This window comes from Arachis ipaensis, chromosome B03, assembly GCF_000816755.2.
Source record: "Arachis ipaensis cultivar K30076 chromosome B03, Araip1.1, whole genome shotgun sequence".
NCBI classification, from domain to species: Eukaryota; Viridiplantae; Streptophyta; class Magnoliopsida; order Fabales; family Fabaceae; genus Arachis; species Arachis ipaensis.
In genome coordinates, this window is record NC_029787.2 from 129,870,544 (window position 1) to 129,883,535 (window position 12,992).

At 34.1% G+C, this 12,992-nt stretch overlaps 3 protein-coding genes across 4 annotated transcripts in view; all 3 read right to left on the reverse strand.

Annotated features, from left to right (window-relative positions):
* The window catches only part of LOC107631666 (calmodulin-binding transcription activator 3), a 19,553-nt gene extending 7,528 nt beyond the window's left edge, over positions 1 to 12,025 (reverse strand). The window contains exon 1 of the mRNA XM_021119838.1: positions 12,015 to 12,025. The gene's annotated coding sequence lies outside the window, so the exon portion shown is untranslated. The remainder of the gene's footprint in view (positions 1 to 12,014) is intronic.
* Positions 6,484 to 9,536, reverse strand: LOC107631668 (probable mitochondrial adenine nucleotide transporter BTL3). The gene is made up of 4 exons (XM_016335184.2): positions 8,716 to 9,536; positions 8,118 to 8,421; positions 7,039 to 7,506; positions 6,484 to 6,837 (listed from the first exon to the last, which is right to left on the reverse strand). The coding sequence occupies exons 1-4, from the start codon at positions 9,186 to 9,188 to the stop codon at positions 6,763 to 6,765; spliced, it is 1,320 nt and encodes a 439-aa protein (XP_016190670.1). The 5' UTR covers positions 9,189 to 9,536; the 3' UTR covers positions 6,484 to 6,762.
* Positions 9,813 to 12,871, reverse strand: LOC107631669 (ras-related protein RABH1e). Of its 2 annotated transcripts, none has more exons than XM_016335185.2 (7): positions 12,743 to 12,871; positions 12,488 to 12,640; positions 11,763 to 11,833; positions 11,500 to 11,588; positions 11,266 to 11,377; positions 10,583 to 10,673; positions 9,813 to 10,352 (listed from the first exon to the last, which is right to left on the reverse strand). In XM_016335185.2, the coding sequence occupies exons 2-7, from the start codon at positions 12,602 to 12,604 to the stop codon at positions 10,209 to 10,211; spliced, it is 624 nt and encodes a 207-aa protein (XP_016190671.1). In that variant the 5' UTR covers positions 12,605 to 12,640; positions 12,743 to 12,871; the 3' UTR covers positions 9,813 to 10,208. The 2 variants fall into 2 exon arrangements, with proteins under 2 accessions (XP_016190671.1, XP_016190672.1); XM_016335186.2 differs by having other exon boundaries at positions 12,488 to 12,646; positions 12,743 to 12,868.

A 12,992-nucleotide genomic window follows, 5' to 3' on the forward strand; every position in this document is an offset into this window, starting at 1 on the left:
TGAAAGAATAATATAATTATTAATGTATTAAAATTAAAATTTTATAATATATTAACACATTAGGGAACTAAAATTAGCATCAGAAAGTAGTGTAGCCTACCGGGGAAAGAAAAAGGTAGAACAACCTGGTCATATTTGCTTCTCAACCCTGCATAATTATTGCATTGTTCGAAGAATTCCGTTGCATTTAAGGGATTAACTTCTTTAACTCATAAGGTACTAACTAAAAGAGAAAAAGAAAGGACCCACCTCAATAGTTTTTTCTCTTCAAGATAGCAATAGATCATGCTCAATAGTCAATAGTATGATAATCCCATTCATACGGACGTCTTGAAAGCAGAAATTTTAACCAAGCTTTATTTACCCTAGCATTAACATAGAAAATCAACATAAATAAAATGATACTCAACTATTTTAATTTATCATGAACGCAAGGAATGGAAAAAAAATGAGCCTCACGAAAAATAGGCACTAAAAATTTCAATGAAAAAATTGGTCACCATGAAAGTCATATATCAAGAAAGATTTTCCAAATCAACACCAAAAATTACCTATGAGAAGGGGAGAATAAAAAGATAGATTGATTCATATGGTAACAATAAGGAACAACATATACATTTAACTTCATAAGATCTTCAAGGAAGGGACTGCGGTTATGACCATCTTTTTTCAGTGCATTTGGTCCATAAACAGACAAAAACAGAAGCATACAATCAGAAGCTCAGAACAATTTAAAGCATATTAGTAGTGTAATATATAAATACTAAAACAGGAAATTGTGAAAGTTACCTGTGTTACCTAACATAGAGCTCTTCTATCCTCTTCTCAAGACCCTTCTCCAACACATTCTGATCAGCAATTTCTGTGCTGCATCAGTTCTTCCATTCTCTGGTCAAAACCTTCCTTCTCTTCTCTAGCTTGATCTCAGTTTTCACCTGTTTAATGGGGAAAAAGAATTACTTTCACTCTTGAACTTAAAATTATGCCTGAATCCAAGCACTTGTGAAACTGAAGAAAACCAGCATGCACACACCAAATGAAATACAGATCAGAACCCTTGCCTAAACTAGTAATCCGTCAGCAAAGATAATTATGAGCTGTTTAAAGCCTCCTGAATGTCCAAAATATAAAAATCAATTCAAAGGGCTCAATTTAGAGAAGACTTGAATTTGGACTTCAAAATGAATTTCAACACAAGTAAAGAAACAACCTGTTTGGATTTGCAAATTGAGAATCACTAGGGAAAAAAGTGCATGTCCGGGTGAGTGAGTTTTACATCTAGGTCAAAATGCAAAGCAGAGCATTTTCATAATTTATTCCATTCTTTCATATATAGTGATAAAATTGATAAGGGAAAATATAAAGGATAGTAAAAAAAAATCATGACTTTACCCACTTTACAATAAAAACATTGAAAGAAACACATCTAAAGATAAAATAATATTGACCGTCCAAAAATCAAATTTCTGAAATCCTTGTTCTGTGAAATATGTAGCCACATCGTTTCTTTTGGCTTATCTGCATTTTTCTCAAATTTCCTAGTAACAAATCTATAGAATGAAAAAATAGTAATTTTCAAGCTAATATAAGATCATTTTAAAATAACAATGAAATTACTAACGGGATATTACTACATATCAAATTCTTTTCCAAATATAATAAATTTAATTTAAAGCTTACCAGTTTAGTTACTAAGCACAAATCTATTGAATAATTTCATAACTCACAAGGGTATATTTACCTAAGTAAAATGTAAGTCGGTCCAAAAATAAGCTTTCTAAGATACGTAACTCGACATTATCATCCACACTGAGAGAGACAACAGAATAGAACGGCAGCTAAAAAATTCTAGAGGCAAAAATAAAATATATCAGAAAATAATGAATATGAAAACAAATATAAGGGTTAAATAGTTCAAAATAAGAAAATATTACCTTCTTGTCATAAAAAGTTTTGGCATGCTTGGTTTTCTGCACCTTCATATTTATAACTATATCTTTTTTTCTGAAAGAGAAGCTTAACACAGGAAGTGGAGCAAAGAGGCTACAACAAAGGAAAAACAAATGAACAAGGATAATAACAGAAGCAACCATAATAACCATGAAAACCCTTTTGTCATATCCGGCATTGTCATCAACAACAAAAGGAGTCTGCAACTAACCACTTCTTGTAGTTCTGAAAGGACATGTTGATAATTTCCTCTACCAGTTTTCCTTCTCTTGCACTCCTCATTCCTAATTGATACCTTAGTCCAACTCTGGAAATGCTCCACAAGCCTTTCCACGACGAGAAAGCACGGTGGAAGCACTAGTGTACTTATTGTGAGATGCTACCTATATAAAAGAGAAGGATAGAAAATGAACTTGAACACAAATACAACCAAGAAAAAGGACAGCGTATGTCTATTGAAGGTCAAGCCCGAAAGCTAAGTAAAAAATGAAAACCTCGTTCTGCTTTTGAAGGAATATGAAGAAACTGATATCAGGTGCTATCTAGCCTCAAATGGAAGACACTTCGAAGTAGGCTCAACCAAATTTCTAGCATCATCATTTGCATTTTGGGCTTCCCAGTTTTTCAAATTCATCAGCACCCTCATTCACGTTGCCATTTTTAAATCATACAATGAAGTTACTCTTCCGACCCCAACAAAGGAATGCAGCGCTTTCACCTACAAAGCCAACAAAACAAGGTATACTCTTTTATAGCAACGAAATCATATTTGAATCTTAACTACATTGCAATATGAAATTTCTTTAACTTAAAACTCTCAATTCTCTAACAAGTTTTTTTTTCCCCCTTAATAAAAAATATACCTTGCGTTCAGTGATCATGAGACGGGAACGGGAAGTGAGGGAACCTGCTGCCATTTTGATGCCGAAAGTGTTCCAAGAATCCTCCTGGAGCACCACAACAGCTCCTCTGAAAAACCTTCCATGCCAAGACGAATTCTCCGACGGTGCACTGGAGCAGCACAACGATGAACTTTCCGGAGTGAAGCCTAGAGCGTTCCGAAATAGCTATGCAACTCTATGGAGAAAACGCGCTAGGGTTTTGGAATGCAGCAGCAGCGTTCGGAGGCGACTGTGCGCCGGCTGTCGGGGGTCGTTTCCGCAGCCGTCGCGGTGGCAACGGTATGGGTTGCCGTACACTCGCGGGAAATTTTAACGAATGTTGATGATTTTTTTTTTTATTTTGGTCATGGAAGGAGAAGAAAGGTATATTGGACCAAAACGATAAACGGGTCCAAGAGTGTGATGGGAGAAGAAGCCCAATATAGGGATCAACGGATTGGTTATGTCCAGAGTGAAATGTGAGCCCTTTATATATAACGTAGTTAGCGTCAGGTTTAAGCCCAATAAACGCCTCATGTTAGCATAAATTTTAAGCCCAATGTTAATGTTCGCGTTTAAAAAATAGAAAAAGCTATCATTTTTATTTATAAATATTCATAAAATTAACAAAATTATCTATAAAAAAATCAAAATTAAAATTCTACCCATAACAGATGAGTTTTATATTATAAAAATATTTAAACCCTAAAAATTTATTTTAAATTCACAAATTACGCTCGTTATTAGCCTATAATTATTTTCTAAAAATTTGTATCATCTTCTACAATACATCGTATGAACAGAATAATTAAATCCACGCAAAAGAAAGAAAAAATACACTAAACCTTAAATAAAATACACCATATTCATTTTCTAAGGAGAGTAGTCCTCAACCGTTAAAAATTCCATTGCAACAGCTCCCTCTCCAACTAGATTATTATTATCATGCATGTGTCAACAACTAGTAACCAAAACATGCCTTTAGAAAATTCACGGAGAATCCAAATCAATCTCATACGAAGGGAACTTCTGAAGATAAAAATTAGAAGAGCGACAGGGTTCATAAATTTTAATGATATAAAATTATATTTAATAGTATAAAATTATTTATTTTTTATTAATTAAGTGCTAGTCATATTTAATAAAAATATTGCCCCTAAACTTTTTCTTAAAATTATTTACAATATCATTAACATCACCAAACGTCAAATTTGTGAGAGGCAAAAAGTCTGTAAGTTCAATATAATTTATAGTGTATATCATAAACCATCATTCACAAAAATATTTTAAAATTTATGATTATCACAAATAAAAATAAAAAGAGTTATTAACCTTAATCCATGATGATAATAATATTAAAAAGAATTCACTTTATTATTCCTTTGCCTTCTTATTTTTGTTTTTCTAATTAAGTTATTGATAGTAAATAAAAAACAAAGACTTTATTAATTAAAAAAAATTGAATTTTAGTTTTTTTTTTTCATAAAAATCAACTTCAATCAAATTAATTACATTTTAAATATTTACACAAATTTTTTTATTTTATTATTTAATTAAAAATTTTAAATTAACAAAATAAAATACATCACACACATAATGACATAAAATATAATATAATATAATTTCTTACATTCTTCCGCTTATTAATCCATGTGTTATTATTTTAATTGATAGTTTAAAATATATATTTATCATAATGCATATTTATAAACAATTACATGCATAGTTTTATCATGATAAAAATAGAACTAACACACTTAATGAACATAATCCCTTATATATACTACAAAGTCAGTTACATTTTTTTTGTTGTAAGACAATACTTGATTATTCTAATTCTATCATTTATACAACAAATTGAAAAACTAGATAACACAAAAACATTAATTCATTTGAGCTCAAAATATTAATATTCATACAATACAAACTTCTTTAAACATACATTGATCTTATAAATTCATAATACCTATTCTTTAAACATGACTAATAAATGTTTTAGGTAGTAATTTTTTAGTTAAACAATTAACAACTATAATATTGGTGTTAATGTGCTCTTAAAGAGTCTTTTTTAAAAATCAATGAAAAAATATTTTTATAATGGTGCAAATTCAGATGTAGTCAACTTTACGTTTAGTTAAATCATCACATTTAGTCAAATCATTTAACGTTTTTCAACTATCAACTTTACGTGCAGTTAACTTCACTGCACCTGAATTTTCACCTTTTATAATTAACATCATCTTTTCAGTAAAACCTTTCAAAACAAAATCAGTTTTGTAGCATTTAAAGTTACCCCGAGAGTCACGCTTAGACTTAAAAGATCCATTTACACTCAATTCATAATTCCAAAAAGTCTCGTACTTTATTTTGTTCAATTAATTTGCCTTTAAACTTATTTTTTATGGGATCTAACCATTTCTCAGCATTGTCACTGTTAAATATTAATGACTTGTGAAAAGGAAACAGATCGTTAGCAACACTCAAATTATTTTCCAACTCTTGTAAATACACCACATTGTTATCGGAAATAGCAGATTTTCTTTTTCTTTGGAACAATAATTTGTTGTTCTCTCCCTCTACTTACTCTTACGCCACCCCGCCGCATGCATGGACACATCCTTCAACCGCGCTGTTGGGCCAACCATCAGGAAGACTTCGGGAGGAATCAAGCGTGAAAACATAAGATGAGATGACACCACATCCAACTCAAAACCTTAATGTATAAGTTAATGGGTTTCTTATCTTATAAACTCGTCATTCTTCCTTGCTTTCTTTGATTTGAGACTAACTTCAACACTCCTCACACTTGCAACATGAACATGCGCCGCAAGGACAAGGTCGTCATCATCGTCGGTGCCACTGGCTCGAGCAAATTTCATCACTCTCTTGACCTCACCTCCCTTTGCTTCTTATTCTCTGAATTCATCATTCTAACAAAATTGACAACGGCCGGTTATTCTTGTTTCTTTTATCTTCTTTCGGTTATTAACCAAATTGACAACAGCTGCTGGCTGAATCTCTACATCAATCAGTTCTTCATTTCTCAAGTTGTGTGTCTTTCTTTTCTTTTTGGACTGTGCCTTTCCCCTTTTGTATAAATGGTTGCTACCATCAGATGAATCAGAAGTGTAATCAACCATTATATCAGAAACACTAATGCTTAAAGTTGGGTCTTGATTCAAGTCGAAATCTCCTTTTGTATAAAGAGTTGTTACCATCAGATGAATCAGAAAGTGTAATCAATCATATCAGAAACACTAATACTTAAAGTTGAGTCTTAATTTTTTGCTTAAAAAGAGGTAAAAATTGAGGTGTTAAAGATGGAAGTGGACAGTGGACCCTAAGGAGAGAAGAAAACTAATATCCAGAAAAAAGGTAATTGATGACTACAAATTATAAAATTTGTTGGTCTTTTAGCACTTATCTTTGTAGATCTAATTAAAAAAATTAAAATGGTTTAAGAATCTAATTAAAAAGCAAAAAAAGTATAAAGATCTAATTGTAATTTGTAAATTTATTAAAACTATAGAGACGTTTTTAAATAATGAGTTCAAATAATGAGTTCTTCCTATTAAGATATAAAAAAAGTGTATATTTGTTTAAGAAACTAAGAAAATTAAAACTATACTACTTGTAAAACAAAAAGTAGCCCTTTATACTCAACATAGAGAAGCCCTCAGCATCTCATATTTAGTGAAGGAGATGGTCAAGTGTTTTTGTGAAGATGAAAAGCTCTCCTGTTTTCTTCATATGATTATGAAGTAACCCGTATAAGAACAACAAAATATCCAAATGTAAGGAAACATCACTTAATTGTTTGTGTGAGACATCTTTGATTCTCTCCCACATCTAGTAAAAGGGAAAAGAATGTAGTACTACTTGTATTCATATTTCAAACTATATCTGGCTCTTGAATTGTTGCCATAATCATCTATGTAGATTCTACTTTCAGAACTATCTTCATGAACTCGTAAACAAGATAACTAATAGCAGCTGATGGTAACACCTGAAACTCATAAACAATGAATATCAAAACACAAGAATGAAAAAAGCTTGACACACATGGGCTAAGATTCAAAACTCAACTTTCACAACGAGGTTAACAATTCAAGACTAGAGTGATATTAAGTTATTAACTCTAATTTTTTGCTCAATTTTCCTAACTACTAATTCAATTAAATTTAATGTGCACCATAAGAGATCATACCTGCAATAAGCTGGGAATTAGTCCAGCATAAAGTGCAGGAACACCTCCTTGTTCAACAATCTTGACACAAGTTGCCATCGGGTTCAACCTTGTTGCCCGAACTTGCATTTGAAGCTGTCTCCTCACAACTTCAAAGGGGTATGTAGCAGCTTCGGAACAACATCCAGCAATAGCACCATACAACAAAGTTCTAATGGTACCCAATTCAAGTTGTTCCAAAGCGTTCAGCCCTTGACCCTCATCTTTCATATGCTGGAGTCTTCTCTTCCCTTCAGGTGAATGAAGATATGCTGACTTTAAAACATCGTAAACACCATAGAAGACGGCACCTGAAGGTGCCATGCTAACAATAGAGGGTACTAAACCCTTGTAAAGAGAAAAGAATCCCTCAGTTTTGATCATGTGGCGGAAGGCACCAATTACACCTCCCAAGGCTTCACCGCCAGGTGCTACCATTACTGTTCTGATCTGAAAGAAATCACTCTTAGAATTCAGCTACAACTAAGCAAGAAATTAAAGGAAATTGTAACACTATGAAATAGATTCGCAGATTAGAGTGTGATTGAACATCTAGGCTGTTTACTCTCTTAGAATAATGAAAACACAGACACAACGAGATACATTCACATAGACACAGATGTATATGAATACATGTAGTCTGCTTGGTTGTTAAAGACACTGATAAAGAGACATAAACACATTTGTCATTAAAAACCAATTTCAACTAACACAACACCACCCTATTCAAAAGAGAACCGGATTGAACTGGTGCTTTTGTGCTAGCAACCGCCTTTTTTTTTTTTCCCACAAATTAGTACTCGTGGTAACTACAATCTATAATTCTCTATGACTGCAGCATATCTATCTGCAACCAACAAATGCAGCATAGACAAGCCTGCCTTGAATTCCCAAGATATCACATTTCTCTAAGCATAACAAGCCTAACAGAATGAATCTATGTTATCAATAAAGTTTTGATAGCTTCACAGACTCATGAAAAATTTGAGGTCTTGGGGACAAAAGCAAGAAAGTTATAAGAAAGGACAGATAAAAGTAACAGAATCTATATCTCCACTCACAGTGTCCATGGGCAAGCAGAGGAGGGTAGCCGTAATTCCTGCAGCAGCACCGGCAACAAATCTCTCAAAATTTGTGGATTCTTGATGCCCCATCATCCTCATTAGTTTATTTCTGTAAGTATCATAGGCATAAAAATTTATAGCCTTAAAGGGTGCTGTCCGAAGAATATTTACAAAGTTTCCTTTCCAAAAACCTTTCAGCCCTTGAGAAGCTGCAATTGCCTGGATGAGCTCGAAAAGGTTCTTCTGTTCACCACGAACTATGTACTCCAGCTTAAGCCTCTCAAGAGGTGCAACAAAAGTTCTGATAAATCAAAAAAGAATACACAAGATAACAAACTGTGTATGATCTTCAAATCAAAATCATAATGCACAGGCAAAGAGAAACAGCATGCAGCACTTCATTTATCTCACTTGATTTCCACTTCTCAATCCAATTGGAAATGTAGCTTTCAATCTTGTCAAACCAAAAATCGAAAAAGAAAAATAATAATAGTAAAATGCACGATAGCTTTCTTAGAGCAATGAATCAGTGAAGTGCAGCGCAGTAATTAAAATCACCAAACAAGATTAAGAGATAGATCAAAGGAATGAAGACCTTGAAACCATGGCAGCCACAGCTCCAGCCCAGAGATGCTTGGTCATGTTCATAGCACCCGATCCATTCTCTTTCTCTCGAGCTTCCACTACCACTTTCTCAGAATCAGAAGACACCGTTTTCTCATGGTGCTCCTCCACCAGAATCTCGCCAGAAGATTCTCGAGAAGCGTACCTCTGATTCACATCGCTTCGATCTATGCACAAGCTCAACGACAAGAACCCACCACCACCTACCCCACAAACTCTACCTTCCGACCTGAAGATTTCGAAACCGATCCTTCTTCTGGGACCCCGAGAGAAACACGAAACCGTAGCCGTGTTGGAAAACTCCTTGTCAGAGGAGGAGGAAGAAGAAGAAGAAGAAGGAACAAAGGAAACGAAGGAGCTGGGAAGCGTGTCAGCATGTAGAAAGAGACCACCTGGGTAGAATGAATCAGAGGGTTCGGGTAGTAGTTTGATCAAGTGTGACATTGTTGTTGCTGTTGTTTGGTACGATGTAAAGGACTATGATATTTGAAAGACAAGAAGGTGACAAAAGCGATAGTAACAAGGAAGAAGTGGTGGGGAATCATGCGATGTCGGAGTCTAAGATGAGATTGAGAAGGACATGTGCAAGTGTCTTCTTGAAATGAAATGAATGAATCGATGAATTTGAATAGCTTACACCGCCGCACCAACAACGCACACTCTCTTCATGTCTTGCAGGTTGGTGGAACATGGTATCATGCCGCTTCATTTAATTAGATTGATTATCTCAATAAACACTGTCTTTCTTTAAATTTTAATATAACTCACGGTAGGAAATTTTATCTCAAATAAGATTTATAAGTTGTGAATTTAATCACTTACCTACTGTACTAAGGAAAGAAATATTCTGATTCAGTATGGCGAACAAGGTACATGACTAATGAAGTTTGTATGAATTAGGAAACGAATTCTCTAATTTAAATCTTTATTAAACTGAAGTTCAGAGTTCTCAGAAACATTTTATCTTGGTCTCTTTGGAACAACCTTAAAGCCAACTAATGTCAAACAAACATTGGATAATTATCCCACGCATATAAATATATTTTTACGGCTGTTATTTCAGTCGGATTTAAGCTGTAATGGTCAATGTGTTTCTCAAACGGTCAAACCTGACGACTCTGTTTCACATAGGTCCAAGACTCCAAGTAAAAGTTCACCAGAAGAAATGGCAGAGTTGGGTTAACAACTTTACATATTTCTCCGCTTGTGCATACTATGCATTTCTTCGTGAATATGAATAACATCCAGCTAACTAACGATAATTTAGAGGGCCTTGTTTATTATCTGTATTCTTACATCGAGGGACTAATTGTACAAAATAACGGGGAAAAAAGAAAAGTTAACTATCATTCTCCGTATTCTATATCAATATCATTGTAGCAATTTGTGCCCCTCATCAAGTGAACTGAAGGTTTCCTCGAGCAACATTTTTCCATTAAAGTAGTCATCAAGTAAATAACCTTTCTAGCATGCACAACCTCCTCCTTGCTGATCTGCCTGTGATGCATTCCCTGTGGACTTTAAGTTTACATCAACCATGTCTTCCTGTTTTGTGGAAGAAAGACTATCCATCCCTGGCAAGGCAGCAGCAATCTTTCGAAACAAAGGCTGCAATTATGCATTGGCAGAAGATATTGCAGAAACATGAACAAACATGTGAAAAAGATGATAAGCTTGAGAAAAATATGGTAGTTGATTGTGAATTGATGACCCACTCCAGATGAGATATATTCTGTATTCTATGTAAGAGCAAGAAAGAATAATGCCAGGAAATAGCAGCTTGACAATCTAATGAACCAAAAATATGGGGATAACTAGGAGAACTCATTAATTTTCACCTTGATGTTGAAGCCTGCTTTTGCACTGGTCTCTATAAACATGACTTCTAACTCACGGGTTTTGGCTTCTCCTTCCTCTATAGAAACTTGCCTGGTTAAGTATCAAAATTGCCTTATAAGATTTCTTACAGAAAAATCACATACTTGAATTCTAAACACAAAGTGCAAGCTACCTGGTAAATTGATTAACAATGCTTCCCACCCATTTGTTTCTTCCATTAACATATCCAAATTCCACGCCCTTAATAACTAAAACAGTTTTTCTGCCATCCTAAAATTTATATTTAACAATAGTCTACCAGACTTCTTCATATCTAGAATGAAAATAAAAAGAAACTCCAATCTAGTAAACATTAACTTTGTGTAAATATATTAATATAATTAACATATGATAATTTGGCGAGAATTAAGAAACACTTAATTTTGAGTGGCATTTATTAATCTATCTGGTACTGCACTTATATTCTATCATAGTAACCAGAAAGAACATGATAAATTGATAATCATTTGTCGGCCAGGAATTTGGGAACTAAGCAAGATGAACTGCAACATAATATGAAGACTCCATTGTTATAATTAGTGTACAACTAAAACATATATAAAGTCAGCAAGACAGCTATGCATGCAAATTTTTTTTTTTTAAATAAAAATCAAAACACCAAATTTAACAACTCATTGCTCACCTCTTATCAACAAGATCAGTTTTGTTTCCAACCAAGACAATAATAACATCAGTGCCGCGTTCTTGGCGAACCTCCTCAACCCACTTGGTAGTGTTCAAAAATGATTGCCTGTCTGCATGAGAACAGGTTTGGAAAGTATTCAAATAATTATGTATTGCTCTTGAAGAAGTCTTCAATTATCTAAGAATCACTTCAGATAAAAAGAACAAACAAGAAAACAAGCATGCATGCATGTAGCTACATCATATACAATAACTGCAACAGAAGAATCTCTTATGTAGCTTGGAATGAGACTTCTAAATCTTTCTTGCCCAGCAGTATCCCTGTGAAATTAAAATGCACAGAGCTCAGTAATAATAAAATAAAACATGATAAATTAAAATGAATAAAGGGGGAATATATGCCCATGTGGCCAAACCACCAGTGATATAGTTTTTGAAATGTAAATATGCTGGATTTGTACTTTGTATGTATGATTGAAGAGGAATTTAGCCTACCAAAGCTGTAAACGAACTGTCCGATCTTCAAGGTACATTGTTTTTGACAAAAAGTCAATACCAATAGTAGCCTGAAATTTATACGGGAAAAGCATTGTCAGCAACCTAGCATGATATTGATAACTACTCTGAATAAGCAGAATTACAAGACAGCAGAAATTTCAAAGACAAGCACTTTTATGATAACAGAGATCTTCTTCAGAATCATTTACTTTCAACTTTCAACTACTAGCTATCCTTCCGATTCTATACACTTCACTTCCAGAATGGTTACATCATAACTCATAAGTGACAATGAGTTTTCAAACAACTGACTTAGTTCCTCCTAGCAGCTACTATGCCAATCAATTTGGTGTTCTCTTAATAAATTACAGTGAATTTCAGAAAAATTGCGGTACAAAATTAAACACTAATTCTTTCAATAATATCCACCTCCTCATGAATCATGATCTTTCATAATTGAACATTGATGAACACGCGTCTTTCAAAACTACACCAGAGATGATCTCGTTGCTTCTTTTCCCAGACAACGTGACCGATTAAAATTTAAAAAATAGCGATGCATAAACAAATGTCAGATCGATCCACGTAAAAATCATACACATGCAACAAGAGCGCGTCGTAAATACTCCATCGGTGAGAGATTAAAATCAATACATACATTAAGGTTTAATCATGTGAGACAATAAAATTGTGAATGAGATTGAATGGGATTGGGACGATACCTGGTAGGTGGTGTCGAATTTGTCGTACATGAAGCGGGTGATGATGCTGGTTTTGCCGACGGATTGATCGCCCAGGAACACAAGCTTGTATTTGGCGAGAGGGGACACCGTCGCCATTTTCCTTCAAAATCTTCTTCTTCTTGAGATCTGAATCTGAATCTCCAAAATTCCAAATGAAATGAAAGTTAGATTGAGAATAACGGATGGATGTTCACAGCACGTTTCCACATGAAAGAAGCAGTTTTGGAGCGAAACCTATTTATACGTAAAAGCAGCAGCAGAAACCGCCAACCTCGATGAGGACCACATCTCCTTTTAAACTTCTCTCAATTCTCACTTCAATCCTTCTCCCCCATTTACTTACTTATACTTTTATATTTTTATTGAAAAAAAAAATACTATAGCTTTGATTACTATATATTATTCCGTGTTTATTACATAAATAATAAGTTTGGTGCAGAGGCAGGACGGAAAAAGAAAGGGGGCAAGTAGTGACTTGGTCTTT